The sequence below is a fragment of the Phalacrocorax aristotelis genome, chromosome 3, assembly GCF_949628215.1.
Source record: "Phalacrocorax aristotelis chromosome 3, bGulAri2.1, whole genome shotgun sequence".
Taxonomy (NCBI): domain Eukaryota; kingdom Metazoa; phylum Chordata; class Aves; order Suliformes; family Phalacrocoracidae; genus Phalacrocorax; species Phalacrocorax aristotelis.
This window is the reverse complement of record NC_134278.1, coordinates 49,059,845-49,084,210: the sequence shown is the minus strand read 5'-3', so window position 1 is coordinate 49,084,210 and position 24,366 is coordinate 49,059,845. Positions and strand designations below refer to the sequence as shown.

Genomic DNA, 24,366 nt, shown 5'->3' with positions numbered 1-24,366 from the left:
AGTCCCGGCCAAGCGCCCGGGTTTAAACCCGGCTGCAGACGCAACGGGTTTTAAGTCGCCCAAGTTTAGCGTGTGGCAGGGCCGGGGGCTCTGCCGTCCCCGAGGGTCCCCGCAGCCGCCGCCGCCGCCTTCCCCCGCCCGCCCCTTCGACGCCTTCGGCGCCCGCCGGCAGCGCGGGGCGGCGGGGGAGCCCCGCGGCGGGGCCGCCTGCGGGGAGCGGCCCCGGGCTCGGCCCGGCCCGGCCGGGGTGGCCCCGCCGCCCGCAGCCCCCCGGGGCCGGCGGGAGGCGCCTGCGCGCTGCGGCCGCTCGGTGCCGGCCCCGGAGCTGGCGCCGCCCGCAGCCTCCCGCCGGCTTCTGCCTATTTTAGTCACAGCGGCGGCCGGGTGGCCGCGGCGGGGTCGGGAGCGGCAGCCTGAGCCCGTTACCGTCCCGTCCGGGAAACTTTTCCGAGGGTGCGGGCAGGGGTAGGTAAGGGGCGCCGCGGGCCGGGAGGGCGGGGACCGGGGCCGGGGCGGGCCGAAGCCCGGTGAAGCCCCGGCCCCCCCCGCCCGCCCCCCGCCGGCGCTGCGCAGTCAGGCAGCACGCGGAGCGTCGCCCCGCTCAGCCGGGGCCGAGGGTCAAGGGGGGGCGAGGGGGAGCCGGGGCCGCCGCCCGCCCCGCCCCGCCCCGCCCCGCCCCGCCCCGACACCGGCGGCGGCGGCGGGGAGCGGCCGTCGGGGCAGGGCAGCCCCCCCGAGGGCTCGGCGGCTCCGTGGGTGGCGGGGGTGAGGCCGGGCGGGTCGGGGCGCCCGAGTTGAGCCTCGGCGGGAAGTTGGAGAGCTTTCCCGGGTCCGCTTTGTAGCGGAGCGGGGCTCGCTGCCCTGCGCCTCCCCTCCGGAGGGGTCTGTCTGAAGGGAGACTCCTCCGTATTTATCTGGGGCTTAGGGTTTGTGTCTTAGGAGAGCGCGGTTTCTGGTTTCTCCTGGGGTGCAGCTGCTGCCCGCTCCACAAGAGCTGACTCGGGGAGTATCTCTACTTTCGCAAAACCAGCTCGGGAGCCGGGGATTTCTTCTGCCGACTAGGGCTTTGCTTCGTAGGCTGCCGTTACTTGATTCTTCTCTCTCCCCATCAACAAATGGTAAGAGCAGATGAACCCTGAAATTAAGATCTAGTTTTGCATTTGCTGGTGGTTTCTGTCCAAAGATACAATGAGTGTTACAAGATGCTTCTTTTCCCCAAGCTATAATAGTTTTTTGCAAACATATTTTTCCAAACTATAATATTTTACCACATTTTCTTTAGCAGTTCTGTAAAGCTTTGCGTGCATTTAGGCTGTCAGTCACTTTATGGGCAAACATTTTATATAGCTGATTTCTTGTACTATTGAATCACGGACCACCTGGTAGTGTTACAAAGATGACATAGATGAAATCTGGCTTCCAGAACCGGGGCTTCTTGCCACTCTTGTTGACTAATGAGAATATGATTGTATACGTACATGCAAGTAAAAATGTGTTCACTGACAGCAGCAAAACAAGAAATGGTTTCCACATCTGCAGAACTGTTGCTGTTCAGGCTTTCCACAAAGTTCTGTGTGGTGCCAAATAATAAAGCAGCTTAAAATGTCAAGTTTTTAAGAAGTGCCTTGCCTGCAAAATAGCAAGTACACTCTAGTGAGGAGAACAGATCTCGAAACGAAAGGAAATGTGATACAGGTAATTGTGAAGGCAAAGTTTGTGGCAGGAAAACCTTTTACGATGAAAGCTGAGAACAGGAGGTTTAGTAAGGATACAAGAAAAGGGTTATTAGCTGGAGCTGCAGTTAATTTTTTTATTAAGTGTGCAGGCTCTTCAGAGGTGAGATTTTATTTTACCATTTTAGTGTGTTCCACTACCTTGTGAAAAAGAACTCTGATCGGTGTCTCCTGGCGATGACACAGTACCTGTAACTGGGCATGCCGCCATTGCCCGAACAAAAGTCAGGTGTTCTGACAGTGAACAAAGCCTCCGTTTTTTATGATGTTACATGATGAAACTGAGAGTATTCTGACTCTCATGGACAGAAAGTGATCTAAACCAGTGCCATGTGCGTGCTTCTGCCTGGCTCTGCTTGGTATGTAAAGCCGTATGACACTTGTTCCACTGGGACAGAGGGTAGAGCTGTACTTCTAACCCCAAACGCTCCAGTAACGCTGGATAATTTCAGCAGCTCCATTAGGGCATCCTCGCTGTGTTAGGACACCCTTTCACTGTGTTTAGAGCTCATGGGGTACATGAACGTGACGTTTCATGGCTCAGCATGCTGTTTGTCTGCTTGAACGCAGGGCTCATGACACTGCTTCTCCATAACGCAGTTGTACGTGCAGGGGTAGTGCGATGAACCAAGCCTCTCTGTTTCTTTCTTTTTTGGGAAATGAAGTTCATGTCAGGTGGTTTGTTTCATGGGAATACATTCCTGTCCAAAGGCACTACTACACCGTACAAACTCATTTAAGCTGAATTCTGCAGAGTTCAGCTGTAGTTCATTAATACAGTTTTAAAGCACTTGTGAAATATGCATTATAGCGGCTTTCTCTATTATTAATTTAAAAGTAAAACTGTAGAAAAGCTTGAACTTGTGCTTCACTTTGCAGTTTTTATTACAGAGCACAATAAAGCAGATCCCCTGAATTATTTGGCCAAAGCTGTTCAATATACAAGAGCCTTGCTCAAATTTACCAAAGTACTAGCAATCCATAGTTAGTTTAAAAAAAGTCTTGACTGTCATTCCATATTCATGTTTCCTACGAGCAAAAGACCTTAAGAAAAGGAGGGAGGGGATTATTCTTCTTAGTTTGGCAGGAATACCACATGTACTTGTGGTTCATCAGTTCTGATTCAAATTGGAAGAAAACCTGTATCTTTTTTCATATCAGATACTGTCTAGATGATAGAATAGACAGCATCTTCAATATTGGCTTTGCAGTCACAGAGCATTGCATTGTATATTTTACAGTGATAAATGAGGAATTGTTTGAGTACTGTAAGCTGTGTATAGTAAGCCGGTCTTTAAATATTTAAAGACTAAATAATAGCAGCTTCACTATACGCAGTGCATCTAATGAACCTTAAACTATTCTGTATTGCTGTGGGTTTTCGTTCTCTCTTGATGCCTCCCCCCACCCAGCTTTTTTCCCCTTCTTAAAAAGATTAGTAGGTATTTGAGCAAATTGTAAGTAGAATCAGGCTTTCCCAGCTGCAGCCAAACAAGCTCAATGAATTCACAGTCCCATGAAAAGGCTCCCATTAAAGTGCTCTGCTTTGGAGGACGCAGTTCTGCATCTGCTGCAGCAGGGAGACAGGAGTCAGGCCCAGCCTGGCGAGGAGGACGATGACCAGTCACCAGCCTCGTGTGTTGGTGGGTTGTTCGCACGGACCATTGACATCAACGTAGAGATGCCGTTGGGGTGTCTCCAGGGTTAGGCAGCAGCTGAGTGAAGAGGGTTCTTGGTTGAACAACATTGAATATGGAAGCCTGAATTCCACCTGACCAGAGCAGGGTTTTGGCCCCCAAAAGCCCTGCTTGGCTGGTGGTTATTTCTCAGAGCTGCCCTGAAGGTGGTGAACCACCACTGACGGCTGGATGTGCCCCAGCTGCTTGTTTTGTAGCTCTGAGCATTCCCAGAAGGATCACTCTCCAAGAAGGTATCACTTCACATGGATGCTCAGCGAGCAGGGGCCCAGTTTGGCAATCGCAGCCTGCGCAGCCCAGGAGGTACTGGGAGGACTGGGAAGGGTGCAGTTTGACCGTTCTTCCTGAGGCCTGAGATGCTTTACCTTCCAAGCAGCCGCCTGCACTCGGAGCACTCATCCAGGGAGTGAGACATAGCGATGAGACATTGATGAGACACAGGATGCCTTCCTCGGCCCAGGGGAGTGCAAATCTGTCTTCCCGCCTCCCATGAGGGTGCTCCGAGTGACTCATTTTGACTTGTGTGGGTGGGTCACTTGCTGCCCATCTTGTTGAAGCTGTGATGTTTTGCAGAAAGGAGACCGAGGGAGGGAGAACCATGCTGCAGTTGCTCTTCGTTCTGCAATGGGGAGAGTCACCCAGGGAGCGGGATCCTGACGCTTGGCTGCCGGGGTTGCATATTAAAGTGTTTCATGTTAAAGCATTATATCCTGTTCTTTGAAGAACATTGGCAGGAAGGGATGCTGGCTTCACATAGATGGAGGTTTCTTCTGAAAGGTCTATATGAGGAATAATTTCAGAGATATACCTATTTTCAGTGTTTTCTGTGGTCTAAAGTAGCTGCTCAGTTGGTGTCTGAGATAGGCTTCTAGATTTCATTGGTGAGACCAGCTATGTAACTTCCTAGGTACATACAACTTTTTTTATATTAAGTAAGTTAAGACAGAATTCCAGAAGACATCATTGTGATCATCTAATCTGACTTCCTATAAAATAAAAAATAGAGTTGTAGTAAATCAATTAGTTTTTTAATAATAGCATACCCAGATTTATTTTAGGTACCAGACAGCATCCTGACTTCCTTAATCCCCAGCAAAGGAAATCTTTAAAGCCATCACATTAATTACCTTTGCTATGTATGTTTTTCTGTCTTTGTAACCTGAATATATCTAGTTTTATAGTGACTGATTATCTTGATACCTTTGTCTTTTGGATTGGGTAGTCCTTTTCTTCCTCATCCTCTTTCCATCTTTCTGAATAGATGTTATGAACTGTGATGAAGCTACTGTAGCCTTCTCTACATTGTGCAGGCTGCGTTTTCTCAGGGAAACCATGTGTTTTCCAGTATTATAATTACTGCTTTTCCTAGGGTATAGCTCAAGAAGTTTAAGGTAGCTAGCTTATGTTGTTAGTGGCGGCCCTAAATGCTGCATGCATGTTTTGAGCCTGGAGTGGGTTCAAGGACAGTTTATTACTGAAAATACCTTGTTTATCTGCCCATACTTGCCTATAGGCACATAGCCACACCTCTCTGTAGGTGCGTAGCTCCTCCGTGTACAGAGTTAGACGCTGCATTGCAATTAAGTGTTTGGTTGTCTCAGTCCCTTTGGATATCTAACCCCAAGTGAACCACTGCAGAAGGAAAGTAGCCTGGGGAAAGCATGCTACATAAACAACCATTGAGAGCGATAGGTGTCAGCAGGAGGCCAGAGAGAGGATTTCAGAGATGTGGGGGCAATGGAAAGAAGGGGTACGTTAATTGACATATGCATTTACATTGCATGTCAGAGGAAGTACTTGTTAAAATCAAGGAACAGCTTCTTTTTATACACCTAAATCATGGCCAGAACAGCTGTAACTTGCCAGCCTAGACAGGGTGCTCAGAGCTCGTTCCTCTGGAAGCAGGAGGCATCAAGTCCGGGAGGGCTCCCTTGGCTGGAGGGACCGCTTGATTCCCAGCAGAGTGGCTGGAGCAGCTTTGCTGACTGCCGAGCCAGGCTGTGGCCACTAGCTTATGTATAAACATCTACACTGTAGATGATTAAAAACAGTGAGACAAATCCTGCTAAATCCAGCATAATCTTATTTTGTACATGTAAGCATATATGCTGTAAAGGAAAATCTTCCCTTTTGCTTCCAAACCTTTAGTAAATAATTGATCCACGGTGGTTACCTGATCAGCACGTATGGTTCTGTAGCCTGTCAACAGTACAGTGGGAAAGTGCTGAGTGCTTTCTGGCTGAATACTTGGGATAAGACAACTGAAGAATGGAGTGTTCGAACTCTGAATAGCTTTACTTTTGACTTAATTAAAAAGACCAAACAGAGAAGTGCTGGTGGCCTCTGGGCTTGTAGGATGTATTTTTTTGCAGAAATTATTGTGATCCAGACACAGTAACTAACTGCTCACTCAACACTGCTAACTGAAAGCTTCTCAGAGCTGAATTTGAGTCATCAGTGACAAAAATGGGGTAAAGTACCCAGTTCTCAGGCAAATAAAAATTGTACGTAATTGGTAATTCTTTGTGGGAATACTATAGTGTATGGGGAGAATGCCCATTTAGGGAGGGGGAGGTTGTACTATGTGCATTTAAATTACAATATAAATTCATTCTAGTTTGACTGTTTTGGTCAGTCTGCTGATAAGCATGGACTGCTTATATGAAGTTTTAAGTTGCTGGCAGGCATTTATTTTGGAGAGCATAAGTGAAATACTCCATTTACTGCTCTGAATCTCCAGCAAACTCACTGATTTTAACACTTTCTGATAACAGCTTAGTCCTTTCAGTAATGCTGCAGTTTGTTTTAAAGAAGCCCATGCTGCTATATATTGCTCACATCTAGTCTGGGCTGTTTTTTCCCAGCACTTGATCTGCTTTTGCAGGTGAGGGTGAGATGTTTGGTGAGGCAAAATACTCAAAGCATCTCAGTAATTCAGCCTGTGTTGGCAGGGGATGTCTCCATCCTGGGCTGGGAGGAGACCTCTTCCATGCACCTCTGCCTCCAGCAGCCTACAGATGTCAATGTTGTGTTATTCTGGATATGGTAGTCACATAGCAGAGACTGTGCTTGTGCATGGTGCTCCTTCTCCATAAGCAGGGGACAGAGTAGAAAGTATTCAATATTTACTTGGGGAAGATATAGTTCTTCAGGCTTATAATCAAAGATACCTGCTTTAAATGCAGTTTCTGCTGAAGCTTGTCTGATCACCACCATCAAATGAACCTGTAGCAATAGCTGTTCACCAGAGAAAGGACAGCTGAAGCAGGATGTCAAACAAGGCCACGTGAGTTGGCATGTTCCCTGTCCTGGTCGCTAGGAACACCAAAGCATCTCAGTGAAAGGATGGACTCCCCTCTGAGTGTTTACAAACTTGATAATGCCGTGCTGCTGTGGGTACTTTGTAGGCAGCTCCTCAGTGGAGCATGGCTCACGGTTGGTGCCACTGCTGTTTGGTTTTTTGGTTTGGGGGGGATTTTTGTCCCCCCACCCCTGCTCGTAGTAGATGAATGGCTTAATTACAGTGGCTGTTCTGAAGCTCTCAAGAGTTTAAATTTTGGACTTGTAGGAACTATAAAGAAAAATGTGAAAGGCCTTATCTAGCACTAAATACCAATCAAAATTAGAAATTTACTATACCTAGGCCCATACATAGTCTCTGCTCTATTTAATACTTCATTTAAAAAACTAACAACAATTTTTAGCTCCCAAATCTTAGAATAATTTCTTGACGAAAAAGAGGTGAAACCTCTCTGCTTGCCTGCAGCTCACTGGCAGCAAGCATGCCGGCTCTTCACCGTAGCCCTGAGAAACCAGGTCCATTTAGTAGCAGGCTTCATCACTATTTCCAGAGGGATTGTTTTTGCCTGCACACCTTACGTAGCTCAGGAGAGTGTCATGTTGGTGAGGCTGTATTCTGTGCTAGCGCTGGCATCCTTCCTTTGCTCTTCCTCTTGCCTGGATGGAGGAGGGAAGCCCTCTCCAGCCCGAGTGATGCACAGTAAAAGTTCTCATTGAGCAGAACTACTGAAATAAGTGGGAATTTTGCATGCAGTGGTTTTGGAAGACAGGTCCCATTTTAAAAAAATAAAAAGTTACAAATACAGGACATTTTTTTCAGGGCTTTGGTTTTGTATAGGATGTCTATCTGTGTCCTGTTCTTTCCAAATTATTTTGACCCATCTTGCCAGGAATAGATGTTTTACAGCAATACTATGAGCTGTAGCGTGGGCAGACTGTGAATGCATTGGAAATTGAACATAAATTTTGTTAAATTTTTGCAACATCATGTCAAATTACTGCAATGTGTGACTTTACATGACAAAATGACATTGGTAATGTCAAGTAGATTGCAGTACAGATCCATGGTGGTTTTGTTTACGGCATTCATACAGCTTCCCAGGTAACTTCTCAGTTATGGATCCATTCAAAACACTGAATTTTTTGTAAAAATTAACATGAGAACTGTTCAGAGCAAAATGTTTGTATTAGAAGTATTAATAACCAAAACTCACTCTTATCAATGATTCTTTGAAAAAAAAAAAACGAAACCAAAAACCAAAACAAAACACTTCTGCCACTGATTTTTGACAGTGCAGTGGAAATGCTGACTGGATTCAGAACACGAGATCTGGGAACTACATGTTCCAGTTCTTTTGGTTCAGAAATTTTACCCCTTGATCACAGAAGTACCACCTAAAATTCCTCATGCTCTTACCGTGCTTAGGTAACTTCTTCATAGCTGATGCAGTTCTCATCTCCCATTTCCCAAGGGCTAAATCCTGAACCCAGAGGGGAATCCTGTACCAGAGAAGAGTATTTGGGTAAAGAGACAAACAGAAAAACTTACAGTTACAAGCTACCTCATTCTTGTATGGAGAAGACGAATACTCTGGAGTAGAAAAGACCATCCCTTGTGATACTTGGGTTTTCCTAATTGTGGTGGTTGGGGACATAGAATGTTGTCTCTGGGGACAGAGACCAGCCTTGCTCAACTCATTAATGATAACATAAAAGCAAAGGAGGGAAGTGAGAGTGGTTTGACAGAAATCCAGTGTGAGATGGAGATGGTGAACAAGGAACAAGAGACCACTGTCTCCTCTTATTCAAGAGCTAGGTAGGGCATTAAATGAGACTCACAGGCAGCAGGTTCAGGATCAACAAAGGCAGCTGCTTTCTCAGCGGATAGGCTGTGGAAGGACTTGTCACGGGATGCTGTGGATGCAAAGTACAGGTTTACATGGATTCAGCAGCGATTCAACAGTTGCTACAGGGTTCTTAACTGAAGATCATACTTCTGTATCTGAATGCATATTAAGGTTTGATCCTGGAATCACAGGGCTACAAGAGGAAATGGATGATTGTAATGCAGTCTGTGGTTTTAGAGGATAAAAGCTTTGATAGAGTTTAATTGATGAAAATTATTCTATAAGTAATTTGTCTTTTCTTCACTTGTCCAGATCAGATGAAACTACAGATGACATGGCCAAAGTCAAGACAACACATGAACTGATGAGAAACAGCATTGCCTTCTGAGAACTTTAGCCTCCTAGTTGTTGGAAATCCTAAGTGCAACTTTACTACCAAAAAAGACCCTGACGTTATGTGATCATCGAGCAGAGTTTGCAAGAATGGAAAAGCGAAGGACCCCACTAGCTATATTGAATAAATAAAAATTTCCAAGATTCACCAAATTGAAAAATTATTCCAGCCATGGGAGAAAATGCAAGTTTTTGGGAAAGTTTGATATATGCACATCCTACCTGTACCACTTGGAAGCAAGAGGCAGAGGGATCTATCTACCACCTAGCCAGTATTCTCTTTGTTGTTGGCTTTATGGGTGGAAGTGGATTCTTTGGGCTTCTCTATGTCTTCAGTTTGCTTGGATTGGGCTTTCTCTGCTCTTCTGTTTGGGCTTGGCTGGATGTCTGTGCTGCTGATATATTCTCCTGGAATTTTATACTGTTCGCCATATGCTTCGTCCAGTTCATTTACGTTACCTACCAAGTTCGGAGTGTTTCCTTTGACAGAGAATTCCAGGAACTTTACAGCGCTCTCTTCCAGCCTCTGGGAATTTCCTTGACTGTCTACAGGAAGATCGTCTTGTGCTGTGATGCAGAAGTGGTTACCCTAGAGAAGGAACACTGTTATGCCATGCAGGGCAAAACACCTATTGATAAACTGTCCTTGCTTGTGTCAGGCAGGTTTGTATCGGGGTGTTCAGACTTACTGCAAATATCTTTATTTTTTCCTCCTTGAAAACGAAAGCAAAAAAAAAAAAAAGCCTGATTTGTGTATTGTTTGTTCATTTTCCAGTACAATAGATTAAATATTAATGCAAGTAATATAAATATTAATAGACTAAATACACTTGTCTAGGGCAGCGGTAGCATCAAAACACTAAGCACAAAATCTGTAACAGCATAAAGAACAGGATTTTAAGTCCTTCTTTTCCAGACCACTGTATCATAGCACTTAACAGGTTAGGCAGATAAAGGGAACAAAAGTGTGCTTCAGTCTTCAGGCTATGGTTGCTGTCTAGCTACTGCCGAGCTGATGAACACAGCATCTTTCTTATTTTTCTTTGTTAGTATCACCTGAAGCAGAACTAAAAAGGTAGTTATGAAACTGAATATACTGAAATAAACTCTTTAAATAGAGATCTTGATACAAACTGTATTTGGTTGCTTTCTGGGGGGTAGGAGAAGAGAGGGCGTAAGGGAGAGCGGAAGGCCTAAAAATGCCCTTCCATTAGAAGGGGACATACTTGAGCGCTATCAAGATTTGCAGAACAGAGTCTACAGTTGCTGTATACTGTGGCTCTTAGAGCCTGAGGCAATAAATCGACCCGCTCGTGCTCTCTGATTACTGGGGACCATTCTGGCAACCTTGCTGATGCTTTCCTGGAGGGAAATACTATCTTTCGTAGTGTTCAAAAAGCAGTATACAGTACTGGACCACCACAAGAGTAGATGGGATACCCAGAGATGATGGCCATGGTGTCTCTTTGATGGGACACTTTGTAGGTGCATTTTGACAGCCTGCTGCATGGACAGAAGGAATTTGTAGGCAGCTTGAAACTCAGCTGATTTAGGACTACTTGCAAAGAACAGTATGGATTTTAGGTGTTTGTCCTTAGTGACACCCTGGTTCAGAGCATTCTTGGAAGCTGTCTAGAAAGTACCATGTGGAGGTTGCTTTTGGTCACAGTCATGCTGAAGGAGAGGTGTCCATCCTGCTACACACCCAGCCAGTTAGTAATCATGCAGGGAGTTCCTGCTACTCTCCTTCGTGCAGTATGGGGCTGCTGCTCTTGATTTTGAAAGAAGCATTGATCTCTGTGCAGAGCAGATGTAAAAAGGGAACTCGTACAGCTTGGGTTTTTTCTTTTAGTTCGTAAGGTTTAAGCATACATTTGGTGCTTGTGTGCCTTCAAACTTAAATATGATTTAAAAAATAGAATGAAAATTTTTCTTTGGCATCTGCAGAAGGCCACAGCATTCACACAGAGGTCCCATACCTCTATGCTGTTCTCCTGGCTCCAGAGACAGTCCTGTGGCCATGTAATTCCTGTTAAGCATTGAGCGTGCCCTATCTAACACATGCCGTGGGGAACTCCTGCTTCCCACTCCCTACTTTTGCCACTTTGTTCCCTCTAAAATGTGTATTTGCCAAACCTAGAAGTATATCCCATGGCTTTCAAGTGAAGGAGGCAAACAGTGTTATGTGCATTGGTCTTTCACCTCTCCGGTGCATGCTGGCCTTTTCATGACAAAGCTTGCACGTCGCTGTACAGACCTGCCCCAGAGAGAATAGCATGACTTGAATAAGGCCTGGAAAGATTTGCATTTCAGTTGCATTATTGTCTTGTATTCTCTTTCAGCTGGCCTGATCAAGTTGTGTTCAAAAATATAATTAGGATACTGTTGGCCAGTGATTGCTTTTTCATGCTCTCAAAGGTATATTTAAACTCCTCACATAGTAGAAATAACACATTCTTGTTGCAGTCGTTGCTGCTCTACAGGTAGTACTAACAAATTAACACATCTTATCTTGGTAGGATCAGAGTGACAGTTGATGGGGAGTTTCTACATTATATTTTTCCTCTTCAATTTCTGGATTCTCCTGAATGGGATTCACTGAGGCCCACAGAAGAGGGAATTTTCCAGGTAAAAGTGGAGGGTTGGGGTTTTTTTAATACTACAGAAAATTGTTCAAGTACTAATGGGTTTAGAAATAAGTTCATTTAGTTGTGGGTTTTGTTCGTGAAATTAGACAAACAAGGGGCATTCCATTAATCTGGGGAGGGAAGTCTTCTTTACCCGCTGGACTGGTTATGCTGTTTGTATCTTCTTTCTGTTTGCATCTTGTTGTTATAACAAACGCAGTTTTTCTTAAAGCCGATCCAGAAGGTAGACTCTGCATTCTTTGGCTGTGCTAAAATCCAGCCCTGAGAAACCAGGTTTGCAGGAGGTGGGTGGAAGTTGGTGCCGAAGAGGCTTCCCTACGGGAGGTGAACCAGAGAGCACAGGCTGGGGAGAGGCGTGCCTGTGGTACAGCTTGGCATGGGGGACAGTGTCCATCGGGGCTGCCCCCTGAGATCCGTGAGCCCTCCCACTGCTGTCACTTGACTGACACGCTTGCTCCTGCCTGTGTGGGATCTGCTGTCTCATGTCACAAGGGCAAATGGCAGTTGTTGAGAGCTTTCTTTAGACCTGCCATTCCAGCTGGGGCTGCCAGCAGTGAAGCAGGGAGTGCAGGGCCGAGCCCAGGGTGCGCCGCTCAGTGAGGACATAGGCATACTGTCACTGAGGCGGACAAGACTCAGTCATTCGGTCCATTCCCACTCACCCTTCTCACTTGTCTTTTGCATGCAGTAGATCTTGCAGAGCTCTTTGGTTGGATTAAATGGTGTTAACTGCAGTAGGGGCAGAGACATGAAGTATACGTTATAGACACAGCCTGCATGCCTGCTGAGAGAGGGGGTGCTTTCTGAGCAAGGGCAGCAGCGGTAATATCACCTAGCCTTATCACCTAGCTAATTTTAATTTTCTCTTCTCTAGGTGACACTTACAGCAGAGACAGATTGTCGGTATGTGGCCTGGAGGAGAAAGAAGCTGTATCTGCTCTTTGCTAAACACCGTTTCATCTCCCGCCTGTTCTCAATTTTAATTGGGAGTGACATTGCCGAAAAACTGTATGCCTTGAATGACAGAGTGCACGTGGGGAAGGGCTTTAGGTATGACATTCGGTTACCGAACTTCTACCACGTTTCACTGCCAGAGACCCCTCCGGTGCAGCCCTCCCACCACCTACAGAGAGGGTCCCCCCGGCGCAAGCCCATGGGGGTTACAAACTGCAGCTCTTTCAGCACACAGTCCTAGGAAGGTAAACTCTGCTGCAGCCATTCCCCAAAGCAATGAAGGGAAAGGCAAAGTGTTGAAGCAGAAGAGCAGAAAGATGAAGCAGAATGAGACCCAGTCAAGCCAAATTTGATTGACAAGTGCCATTTACTTTCATTGGATTAGCTTGAATTCTTCCCCTCTCTAGAGCCAGCAGGTTGGCTTCTGCATTTTGATTGTGCAATGTGTTTAGTTTCTGTTGATTCTTTTGTTGGTGTTCATCTCCTTACTTTTGGAGGAAAACAAATCAAAACAGGCTGAAGTTTTATTGTAATTGTGGTAGCCTATGTGTTATTTTTTTAAAAAAAAAACACCAAACCCACAGTATTTGTAATTATACTTTCTGAAAATTATTTGCCATAATGAAGTATAGTCAGTATAGTCAATGAAAGCAAGTAAGTTGTCTTCAAAATATGGTGACTTGCTGGTAACATTCATATTTATGTCAGGTGAACATTGTCTCAATTAACATGAAGAATATTGCAGAAAAAAGACCAAGAGACTGATTGGATTGGTTTTGTTTTTTAAAGAAATGAAAGATTTTGAAATGCACAGCAAGATTCCTAAAAAATAATCAAAATAAAACAACAAATTCTGTCCCATGAGCATTTGGTTTCACTCTGACTGTCCTAAAGAGATATTATGTGAAAACAAACATAAATGTAATTGCTGGCATTAGAAAAGTAAAGCAGTTCTACTGCTGCAAATATAGCCTAGGGAAGTAATTGTGTAGTGTTTCCAATAGAATGTGATGCTATAGGATCTAGGCTTCCACAGTATCGGTGCCATTCGTGACGTATACAATAAATACTGTTAATCAACTGCCAAACCATTGGAGTTTGTTTTACAATATTCTTTTTAGCCAGGTTTGTCAGGAAGAAACTAAGAAACAGCCACAGCAATAAATACAATTTTTAACCGAAACATTCTTGTTTAGCTTCCAGAGTCACTTTTCTGTGCCTATGAAATTCTCGTTCTAAAAAGTATTCTCTCCCTAACTCTGTGGTGTTTTAATGGCATAAGGGAGCGCCAGCTCACTCTTTGGTAGGAGAAAGCTGGTTTCGACCCTTGAGGTCACTGTGCCTTTGGGGAGAAGTGTCTGAATGTCTTTGCTAACTCACCTTCCTGTTGCTATGCCTGCTGCCTGCCAGTAATCAAAAAAATAAGAAGCATTACTATTTTATGAGACTGTATTGCTGCTTGATATATCGGGAGGTAGATCACATTTTTAATATTTTAAAATTGCTGGACTGTTTGGTAGGACAACCATTGTGTGTTTGTGTGTGTGCAGGGACACATAGGAGTTTAGATCCTGGGAGTTGTTGCTGGAGGACTTAAAATAATGATACAAACTCATGCTTGCAAGATAATCATGCAGCATGTATAAGAAAGCTATTAGAGGTGATATGAAACACTATCTCTTTAAAGGACCTTCAGTGTAGAGCAGGCAACGTATGAGTTTTGCTTTTAGCTTTATGTCCCTTTCTCAGAGGGTAAAATCTGCCAAACATAAATACCATAGCATGCAATGTGATAATCCCCAAATCCTCCTAATAACCCTCCACGTGATGTATTCTGTATGTATTACTTAATGTGTGAAGTCCCTGAGTCACAAAGCTGCTTTGTCTTGTCAAAAGAGCATTGAAAAAAACGCAAACAGAGAGTTCATTGACAGCTATTGAAGACTGACCCAGAAAATAACTAAGGCACAAAGTGCCAGAGGCTGGCAGCGTGTAGTAAGGACATACAGCTGTGTGTGCCCTCTTCCTATACTTTTCACGGTTAAGGGACAAAATAGCAGGCTACCTGACCCCTTGGTATGACGCAGCACATGTATTCTCATGTAACGCCAGTGGTGTGATTAGTATTATGTCTTATTTGTCAGCAGTGCCTGGCACCTGAGGTGGGGAGAAAGTGTGTCATCTCTCATGGATGTTGTCACTTAGGCTGCGCCTCATGATCCCTGCTCCGGTTCGCCTGGCCGAGCTGCTCTGATAACCTTATGCTGGTTTTTAACAGGTGGTTTAAAAATAGCCCCCCATCTCCCATCATTGCCTTAACTTAAATAGGGTTGGCATTTAATAAACTAGCACGATCATCTTCACCTTCAAAATAAGACCAAGGAGTCTTGCCCACCCAGCTTCTGTATCAAGCTTATATATTCTATTTAAACTATAGCATAATGCTTAGAAAGATACCTGCTCTGGAGTGATGGGTACTTCATTGCATACTTTGGTCATTTTTTCTTCCTTGTGACTGCCGCGTGCTTTGGTTTCAGCCTCGTTTCCAACCACAATCCTCTGTGATGCTTTTCTCTGCTGCAATCAGTTACTATCAGAAACCTCTACTAGGACGTGTCTGAGTCAATATCTGAACATACTCTTAGCTAATCTTGTTTAGCTTTTGCTACTGTGCTTTTTGGGCTTTGAGTCACTTTTTAAAAATTGTTTCCAGTTTTCCAGCATCTGTTTAAGTCATGACTAGCAAAACATTTCAGCTGTAGAATTCAGGGCATGTATATCTGCAATGATACAAGTACACATAAAGGGACTGGAAGCGAGACAGCAAGCCCTCTCCACCCATTTTTTTTAATCTTGACAGCACTTCTAAAATGTACTGTAAAATACAGTATGTGACTCATAAACCAATGTTTTGGGAGAGTTGTATAATCTACCTATTATTATTTCACTGATGTCAGTGAAATAATACAAGCTTCTGTGATACCATACACACCCAGTCATTAGAGAGTTGGGGTTGCTCAGCCTGGAGAAGAGAAGGCTGTGGGGAGACATTGTTGCGGCCTTTCAGTACTTAAAGGGGGACTATAGGAAAGATGGGGACAGACTTTTTCACAGGGCCTGTTGCAATAGGACAAGGGGTGATGGTTTTAAACTAAAGGAGGGTAGATTTAGACTAGATATAAGGAAGAAATTTTTTGCTATGAGGGTGGTGAAACACTGGCAGAGGTTTCCCAGACAGGTGGTAGATGCCCCATCCCTAGAAACATTCACGGTCAGGCTGGATGGGGCTCTGAGCAACCTGATCTAGTTGAAGATGTCCCTGCTCACTGCAAGAGGTTTGGACTGGATGACCTTTAAAGGTCCCTTCCAACCCAGATTCTATGATTCTGTGATTATTTATAGGTTAGTAAACATCTGGAGCTAGATGAAGCTCTGACGTGAACATCATCCAATTTACGCCTGTGCTACTACTCAGGAATAGTTATTGGTGAGGTGGTCAGGCTCCTTCATAATCAGTTTAAGTAAATGGATACTTGAGTCCATGCTGCTTTGTGAATTGAGGACGCTATCAATGAATCCTTTTCTTGATCTGCAGTGATTCCCCTTTACTCATATTTTACATTTTTAACAGTTCCATAATCTCTGCGGGGTTATGTCTACATTTGTATAGTTACAGGTAAGAGTGGCAGAATCTGGTGCACGTGACGAGCTGCTCATTCATCAGCATCAGTTGATCTTCCAGAGTTTTTATAATTGTGAACATCATGCTGGAATTGCCCTTACAGCCTGCAGAAGGGTTCAAATTTACTGCACAAGCTAAAAATGCATATGGCCTAGGACAGTCCAAGAAGAAAAAAAAAAGGCGAGCGCTCATCTTCTTACAGGTTTTATCCAGGAGAGGTTTATTTTAAATTGGGCTTGTGGCAAGCTAATTTATTGGATGCAGCAATGTTTTGTGAGAGCTTCAAAGTGAGTCTTGCATATTTAGGGCCATGGGACTGACCCTGCAACTCTCATTAGGTAGTATTTTCTTAACTGGTAGTAGTGTAACCACAGGTAACAGGTTCTAAATGATGTTTTTAATCCATCATGCAACTCTACTCAAAACTACAGAATAACCAGAGGGAACGTATCCCAATGTACTACTATAACTAATAATGCTACACAAGGCAAATTGTAAGTGCTTGATGAAAAAGATTATTTTATGGGGTTGCCTATGGTAATAGAGGCTGGGCTTGGTGACTGAGGAGGGCCATCCCAGTGCCAAATTTTCAAGAATTAATTGCCCTGCAACAAACCAGCAAGTGTGATAGTGATCAAAGACAACTCAGTAATGGAAAGAATGATGAATGATGGCAAACTATACATATAGATATATGACCTCCACTAGGACAAAGCTGGGAAAGCTGAACACATGCTTGGATGAAATTGTATAGTTTTGCCACACTGCAGAAAAGTATATGCTTGCAGTAATTAAATGTTATGTTGGTGCTACATTTCCAGCAAAAAAGTGCTCTACAGTTTTCAATTATTGTAAATTATAAATATGACATATTTGGGCTCAATATACATGAAAAATTAATATGCATTGTTGTACTGCTCATATAAACAGGTCTTGCAAACGGTGTGTTAAAAATGAAAAAATCCATAGCTATTTAGATGGAAGAAAGCTATTTAACTAGAAGAGGAAAACATTAATAGCTATTTGCTGAATTCAGACATTAACAGATTAAACATTTTTCTATTTCCATAATAATTGAATGCATATTCTTCTGCCCCAAAGTGCTACTGTATAACAGGTATTTTTTTCACAGTACAACAAAATAAATACCTTAAGCTGATTTGTTAATCCCTCTCGAAAAGACTTACTTTAATTGCATTAATATGCATAAAAATACAATAGGTTCAGGGCTCCCAAGGGAAAGCACCCATTGTTTTTTCTGTTTGTCTAATTGACATTAACTTTCTAGTAGATTTTTGTGTGTCTGCAGTTTCTGCTTACTCTAATTCTACTTCTGTGTGAATCAAAAGTGTTAATTGAATTTAGCATGTAAATCAAGCCACCTCATCCTGATGAATCAAACCGTGTAGGTGGACCTTCGTCAGTAGGAGCATGTAGGAGAAACGCAGTGCAAGCACGTCATGTGTGAGCCCCAGGATTCAGGGTCGCCTCCCAAACCACGGCTGGCAAAGCCCTTCTAGAGCATAGCTTTGCAGGTGGTTCTGCCAGCAGAGGGTTTGGACCCAAATCATCACTGTGCAAGCCAGAAATGTTTTTAAACATTGTAATGGACCGGGAAAAAGATGGGACATTCCCAAAAGCTTGTGGGAGCAGAAGGATTTTGTAGCAGTTTTTCTTCTGCTGGGGATCCCCAGGCAATTTTATTCAGTCATCAGTTCCACCACAGCTCCTAATTTAAGGGATCTGTGGTATATTGTGGGGACAGGACTATTTCCCTACCTTGGTGAGGGTTTGAAGACAAATGATGATACAAAATAGATGATTAGTAACTTGGACACTAAAGTCGTATAAAAACCAACTGTAATAAAATAGTGATAAATAACTATTTTAGCAGTGAATCTCATAGTTTTCATTGTATCCACTAGTAACTCTCCACCCAAACTTGTCTAAAGCCTGGGGGAGGTAATAATTTTCCAGGAGTAATGTACTTTAGGCTGAGAAAGACACTGAAGCCAAAAATCCCTTTTCAGTGATAAATGCTCTAACTGTGTCATCGTATAGAAGTGGGCAGCACCATCACCTTCTGTAGCAACCACATGTCATACGTCAGCATTAAAGCATCTCAGATGTGTGAAAGGAGGTGAGTGGTCCTTGTCCCCAGGCAGAGAGTCTGGCCAGACAACTCCCAGTAGCTGGTGCCCTGCCAGAGCCAGGGCTCAGTGGAGGTGAGGCACACGTCTGTTTTGCATTTCCCTTGTGTAGGTTTTCGTGACTCCTAAGAAGCATAGAGGGGTGCTGGGTTTGGACTTCCAAGGGCCAACTGTAGGGCATGGCAACAAAGGTGGGATACTGGCAGGTAAGCTATAGGATGGTGTAAAACACGTTAGGTATGACCCTGTATCTTCCCATATGCCTTCTCTTACCCTGAGGTAAACACAAAATAACTTATCCCATAACAGGAGTGAGGCAAGCCAGTTCACATCTGCTAGGATACACAAGGATGAGTATCAGCACCTACCATAAACTAGCTGGAAATCCTTACTGTGCTTTGTTCATTTAACTCATTCATTTCAAAAACCTTAAAATTTTTAGTGAATCCAGTTGTAGCAGATATTCTATTTTACTAAGGGATTTAGCTTAGATAATATATTTTGTATACTTATTTTGAATATGAAGCAAAACTGTCCTGTTTTCATTTACACAAAGGTTGGGTCCTCTCAGATGACCTTTTTAAGCAGCTCTCCCTAGTGAGGTGAATGGGAGTACTTCTTAAAAATCAGTCATATGGCATCACGCTCTGGTTTTTACTGGGTCTCCATTTTCTTGTTCACTTATGGCTTTTCCAAAATTGTGTCCTTTCAGTAAATATGTTCATATTTTAAAGAGTCGAGGAGCAATTATTAGTAGGAAAAAATATGATAAAAACAGATATTCTGAAATCAGATATGGAACATAAAACGTTTTTATACTGGTTTTGGTTTTACAAATTATTAGTACTTTTCTCTGTACCATAGTCACTGCCATTTTAGTTCTAAAACTGCTTTATACAGTGGTATATGTACTTAAGCTAACACTACATGCAAAAGCAATAATCATATATATATTTATATTATCTGTACGTTTACTGCAGTCTGTATCCCTGTTTTTAATGCTACATTATGGGGTTTTGTTTGTTGCTTTTTTTCTTTACCAAACAAAGAAGCGTAATAAATATTCATCAGCAGACTGGTCTTATTTATTCGTTGAAATTGGAGGAATTTTTTTTTTTTTAAATTCCATGTTTGTCTTTACTCTCACGGATCACTCAAACAGTAGCAAGAGGCAGTTGTGGTATAATATAACTCTGCACACATTTTGATAGTCATTTACAATATGCACAGCTGAAGTCCAGCATCTGGATGTACAAAGCAGCATAGGTGGGGTGGACAGTAAATACAGACCAGAGGCTCCTTAGCAATTGTTTGATGCAGACTCTTGTGAGATGGTAGAGGTGGCAGCTAATCCAGAAATTGGGTGCTTATTATCTCCTTGAGGGTTATGCTCAAAACAAGGAGTATTTCAAAGATTCTTATTTAGGACTGCTAATCTGATCAAGCGCATAAAATGCTCCTGCTTGATAATTGGGCTACATCAGCCCGTTTCTGTGCGTTTGCACCAAACTTGTGCATTCCTGGATTGCCTTTTGCTCTTGAACTTTTGTTCCTAGCATCTATTTTTGGCTTACTTTCTTCCCTAGCATGTTCCTTCATGGGATTATCCATTTTCTCCCCATTCTTGCTCTCTTCCCTCTGTCTTTTTGCAAAGAAAAAATTAACTTCAAAAAAGATACCTCATGGCCATTCACAGTTCTTCTGAGTTAATCTATTTACCTTTTCTTCCCCCTCAGTGTGTAGAGTATTTTCACTCTCAAATCCTACATGCTTTCTCTGTCATTTGTTTAAATAATCCTGTAGACTCATCTTCTGCCTCCTCCCACTTCTTCCTTGTCCTCCTTCAAGTTTTTAAGTTAGATTTTTTGATCTTTTTTTTTTTTTCCAGTTCTGTCTGTCCTTCTGGATGTGTTAAACACTTGTTATTTAGTTCCTTTTTTCATCTTGAAATAAAAATCTAAATCCTATCAATAATTTAAAGAATTCCTAGAAAATTGTAGCTTTTAATGATGCTAATATGCAAAGTCCTGGAGATTCAAGCCTAGCCTTTGCTTCTCAAAAACAGCCACTGGTGAATATCAAAACGCACAGCTAAAAAGGACTAATATTGCAACAAAACATCAATTACCCTTGTACCAACACCCAAAAGCACACATGAATTTATACCCTGGCAATATTTGCAATTCCTTTCGTTTGTACAGTCACATAGGCTCGCACAAATTCACAAAGATCTCTGCAGAGAAAACATTGTGAGCTGCAGTTGAGATGGATTTACTTCAGGATTAGCACAGACATCTTTGCATGATCATTCTAAACTTTCTTTGTGGATGGAAGTTGTCCAAAAAGAGAGCAGAGAAATCACAGCCAGTTCAACCAGCACTGCCAAATCCGCTGTAGTGGGGACCCCTAAGAAATGGGCTGTCACCTAGCAAGCAGACAGATGCAATGCAAAAGCACTGCTTTATTATTTGCCTTCCAATGGCATGTGAAGTAGGAGCTGCCTCAAGCTAACCAAGAGCAACATGTTGATAGCGACTTGAATCCTGGACAAGCAATGTGGTCAAAACCCACCTCCAGTACTCTTCTATTTCCAGAAACAAGCAGACCCGCTGGAGACGGGCTCCCTGTTATTCCCTGCTGCCATTAGCAAGCTGCCCAGGCAGGGCAGTGACAGGTGCACCGTGACCATGCCCTTAGGAAATCCAATCGTTTTTATGGCAGCTCTCCCTTTTTTGGGAGAATCATGTGATTTAGGTAGAGCAAGAGCAAGCAGAGCAGGCCCTGCCAGCAGCAGTCTCAGGAAACGCATTTGTGAGCAGCTTGCAGGCTTGCAGAGAGTGATAGAAATCGCTCACTGAGCAATTTCAAATAATGAACATACGAATTAAATTGTCAGCAGGAGACTGCTCACGCATAATTTGGTAACAGGGATATTTGCTAAGTGTGATAGAATAAACTGTTCCCTGTGCACAGTTTAGATAACTTTGATAGCAAACAAGTTTACTTTGCCCTTAAACCTCAGGATTGTGTACCCTTGGCATAAACACCTGTCACAACCAGTACATCTGTTAAAGCTTGGATATTTTGACAGATCATTTTAGAAGAAAGTTGGCTCCTGGCTCTAGGGTTGCAACAACCAATTACTCTGTATCAGTCAGACACTTGAAAGCCCCAGGATATTATGTTTTGCATCTCTGATTCAAAAGAGGTTCACAAATAGATAGCCCTTCTTGTATAAACAGGAGACACCCTCCCTGCAGAAGCAGCATGGGAAGAATTGACAGACTGTATTGCGATATATCAGAAAGTGGCTGTCAGAGGGTCTGAGGTAAAAATGCACCAGAATGCACACACTCCTCTTAAAGAAACCACCAGAATATTAAAGAGCTGAGAGAGTGTTTGTCATTCACAATCTCTTCCATACAAATTTCTTTCTAATAAAACATCATTCTCAAGGATGCTTTCAGGTAAAACCCAAATAAATATTTTTTCCTGCTGAAAAGATGTGTCATTTTTCAGTTATACGGCACATAACTTCAGCATCTGGGATGGGATTTGTCTCAGTGAAATGTGGCACTTTTGAACTCTGCCAGCATATTTCATCCCACTCCAGACAGTTGTCAAACACTCACAGGATTAATTACTTTCTAAAAGAGCCCCCCTGAATTGTCTACAGAGGGAGTTTAAAAGATTAGTTTTGAGTAGACATCTTTTAGCCTGTAGATGCTGAGTACGCTTCCTGAAACTATAAATGGAAACATTTCATAGATCTCACCATTGTCTGAAAATAGCCCTGTCAGCCTGGCACATCTGGGATCCCGAAAACAAAGCATTTGTTCTCTTTAGTGAAAACTTTGCCTAAAAAAGGCTGCGGAATTGGGCTCTCATTTGGAAGAGGCAGAGCGCTTGCAATTTTGCAAAAAGTTACTTTATCATCTGCTTAATAAAGGCTTTCAATGCCTGGCTAGGCTGGACTGAGAAGCAGGAGAGGGAGGCTCTGGTCTCAGCTGTACTTCTGAACTCCTGCCTGACCTCCGCTGAGTGGCATCTCCCCACATCGTCAGCAGGCCTTATTTCCCCTGTAATACAGAAGGACAGCCAGGCATCAAGAGGTTAGGGTAAACTGTCAAAGATCACAAAGCAGGTTGCTGGAGATAAGGAACTAGATTGAGCAATTTGCAGCATCCATGTGGCATTTTCTACTGTGGAGAATAAATAATTGGAGAAAGTACTTACACTATCAAGACTTTAATAGCAAGAGAGAGAAACACGGCAGAGAGAAAGCTTGCATCAATGGACAGCTGTAATATCATTAGACCTGTCTCTGCTAACAAAATGCACCAATTCAACACAAATCTCTCAAAATTGATCTGGCTATTTGAAGCCAACTCCTCATCAGTGTAGACACAGTTTTTATTTCTTGCCTCTGTCAGATTAATTTATATTAGCAGACTTCAATGAACTTGTGCTTTATTGACACAGATAGAGGGTTAACCCAACTCTTTAAGCCTTTACAGTGGTTTAACAGCAGGATATTAAACTGATTTAATTAAACCAGCCCATTCTCCTACAGTACATAAGACCTTGGTTTAAGAGAATAAACTGTACTTAATACATTCTACTTAAAGAATGTTTATGTTAGCTATAATAACTATAGATAATGTTATCTATATTATCTAATATTATGTATGTAACTAAAGGCTATGTAAAATTACGGCAATTAATATCTGCACAGGACTATGTGCTATTATCTATATAAAATTGATGCTAGTCATTCCATTAGAGAAAGGAAGGTTTTTCTTCTACGTGTGGATGCACTCCACAGCACAAGACTAGAGCCCGTCAGAGCCGTGCCTGCACTCTTCACCTGCTTACAATCCTCCTGGAGGGCCAGGAGACAGGCAGCTCTCAGATCCGCCCTCATGTCTGTCTTTCTGCTGACAGCTGTACTAGATGGCACCATCTACATTACCCGCGCAGCCTTGGTTCTTACCGCTCCACTGCGCTGGGGAAATGACATTTAATCACGAATGTACTGAAATATCAAGATCCCAAGAGATCAGCTGCAACCAGGACGAAGTTTTACACCTTCCCATGGCTGCAACTATTATCAGTTCATTGCCAAGCTTTCCTAACTAGGATTTTCTGCACTAAGCAGATACTGTTTATCACCAAGGCTCCCCACAAAAACAGAGAAGACCTGGAGGGTAATGAGACAAGTGCAGACTCCATAAAAGACACAGCTAGTATGGCAAAATGTGTTTCTCCAATGCATAACATGCAGTAACAAGCTAGAAAATGCTTACATGTCTGTCTAGATTTGAAGAGGAACCCTCCTGACAGGCTGCTTTGTGCTGCTTTGGAAGCTACTTGGCTTTGCTCCAGCAAGCATAGCTGAATATTATCAATCTCAAACACATGCTAGATGCTATCTCTCATGACCGTTCCTGTGGCCATGCTATCCTGACTCACTCTTCCTACCCTTTTTCCAGCTCGCTTACTCTGCGTACCTTGGGAGTGAGCGAATACGTAAGAATGGCCAGTCAGAGGAAACGCAGTCCCAAATCGAGTCCTTCATGATAAATTCACAATATATTTTGGAAAATAAGGTCTTATACCAGGCAGCAGGATTCATAAAAACCCTGTTCACACGGCATACATTGCTGGAAAGGTCCAGATCTCTTCTCCAAGATATAAAGGCAAGAACAACATAACAAACCTGGAGCCTCCTGGGAGAGATGTTGATGTGTATGCGTATAACCAGTTAGTTCAAAAATGATTCAGGATTCTGTATTCTTCTTTCAAAAAATATTTAAGTATGATGCTGACCATATGTTGAAAAAAAACCCTTCACTTTGTAGCTAGCTCATCAGAATGTATTGAAAGAGATTTTCTGCTTTTGCAGTCCTCATATACCACTAACAGGCAGGTTTCGGGCTGGGCTGGGACGCCCATAGGTTGT

The 24,366-nt window shown here is 43.1% G+C and overlaps 1 protein-coding gene across 3 annotated transcripts; it reads left to right on the top strand.

The window, feature by feature from the left end:
* The first annotated feature begins 357 nt into the window (after positions 1–357).
* On the top strand, positions 358–16,417 carry POPDC3 (popeye domain cAMP effector 3). 3 transcript variants are annotated; one of them, XM_075087368.1, is made up of 5 exons: positions 391–465; positions 974–1,118; positions 8,890–9,633; positions 11,490–11,598; positions 12,493–16,417. In XM_075087368.1, exons 3-5 carry the CDS (start codon positions 9,143–9,145, stop codon positions 12,811–12,813), a joined length of 921 nt encoding a protein of 306 aa, XP_074943469.1. In that variant the 5' UTR covers positions 391–465; positions 974–1,118; positions 8,890–9,142; the 3' UTR covers positions 12,814–16,417. The 3 variants fall into 3 exon arrangements, with proteins under 3 accessions (XP_074943470.1, XP_074943469.1, XP_074943468.1); XM_075087369.1 differs by lacking the exon at positions 974–1,118 and having other exon boundaries at positions 358–465; XM_075087367.1 differs by lacking the exon at positions 391–465 and having other exon boundaries at positions 736–1,118.
* Positions 16,418–24,366: the final 7,949 nt, after the last annotated feature.

What these genes read in the sequence shown, in the direction of transcription:
- POPDC3 (XM_075087369.1), top strand. Translation starts at nt 9,143, where the DNA reads ATGGGAGAAAATGCAAGTTTTTGGGAAAGTTTGATATATGCACATCCT. An exon ending in TCCTTGCTTGTGTCAGGCAG is followed by an intron (nt 9,634 to 11,489) that starts GTTTGTATCGGG and finishes TTATCTTGGTAG; the next exon opens with GATCAGAGTGACAGTTGATG. An exon ending in CAGAAGAGGGAATTTTCCAG is followed by an intron (nt 11,599 to 12,492) that starts GTAAAAGTGGAG and finishes TCTCTTCTCTAG; the next exon opens with GTGACACTTACAGCAGAGAC.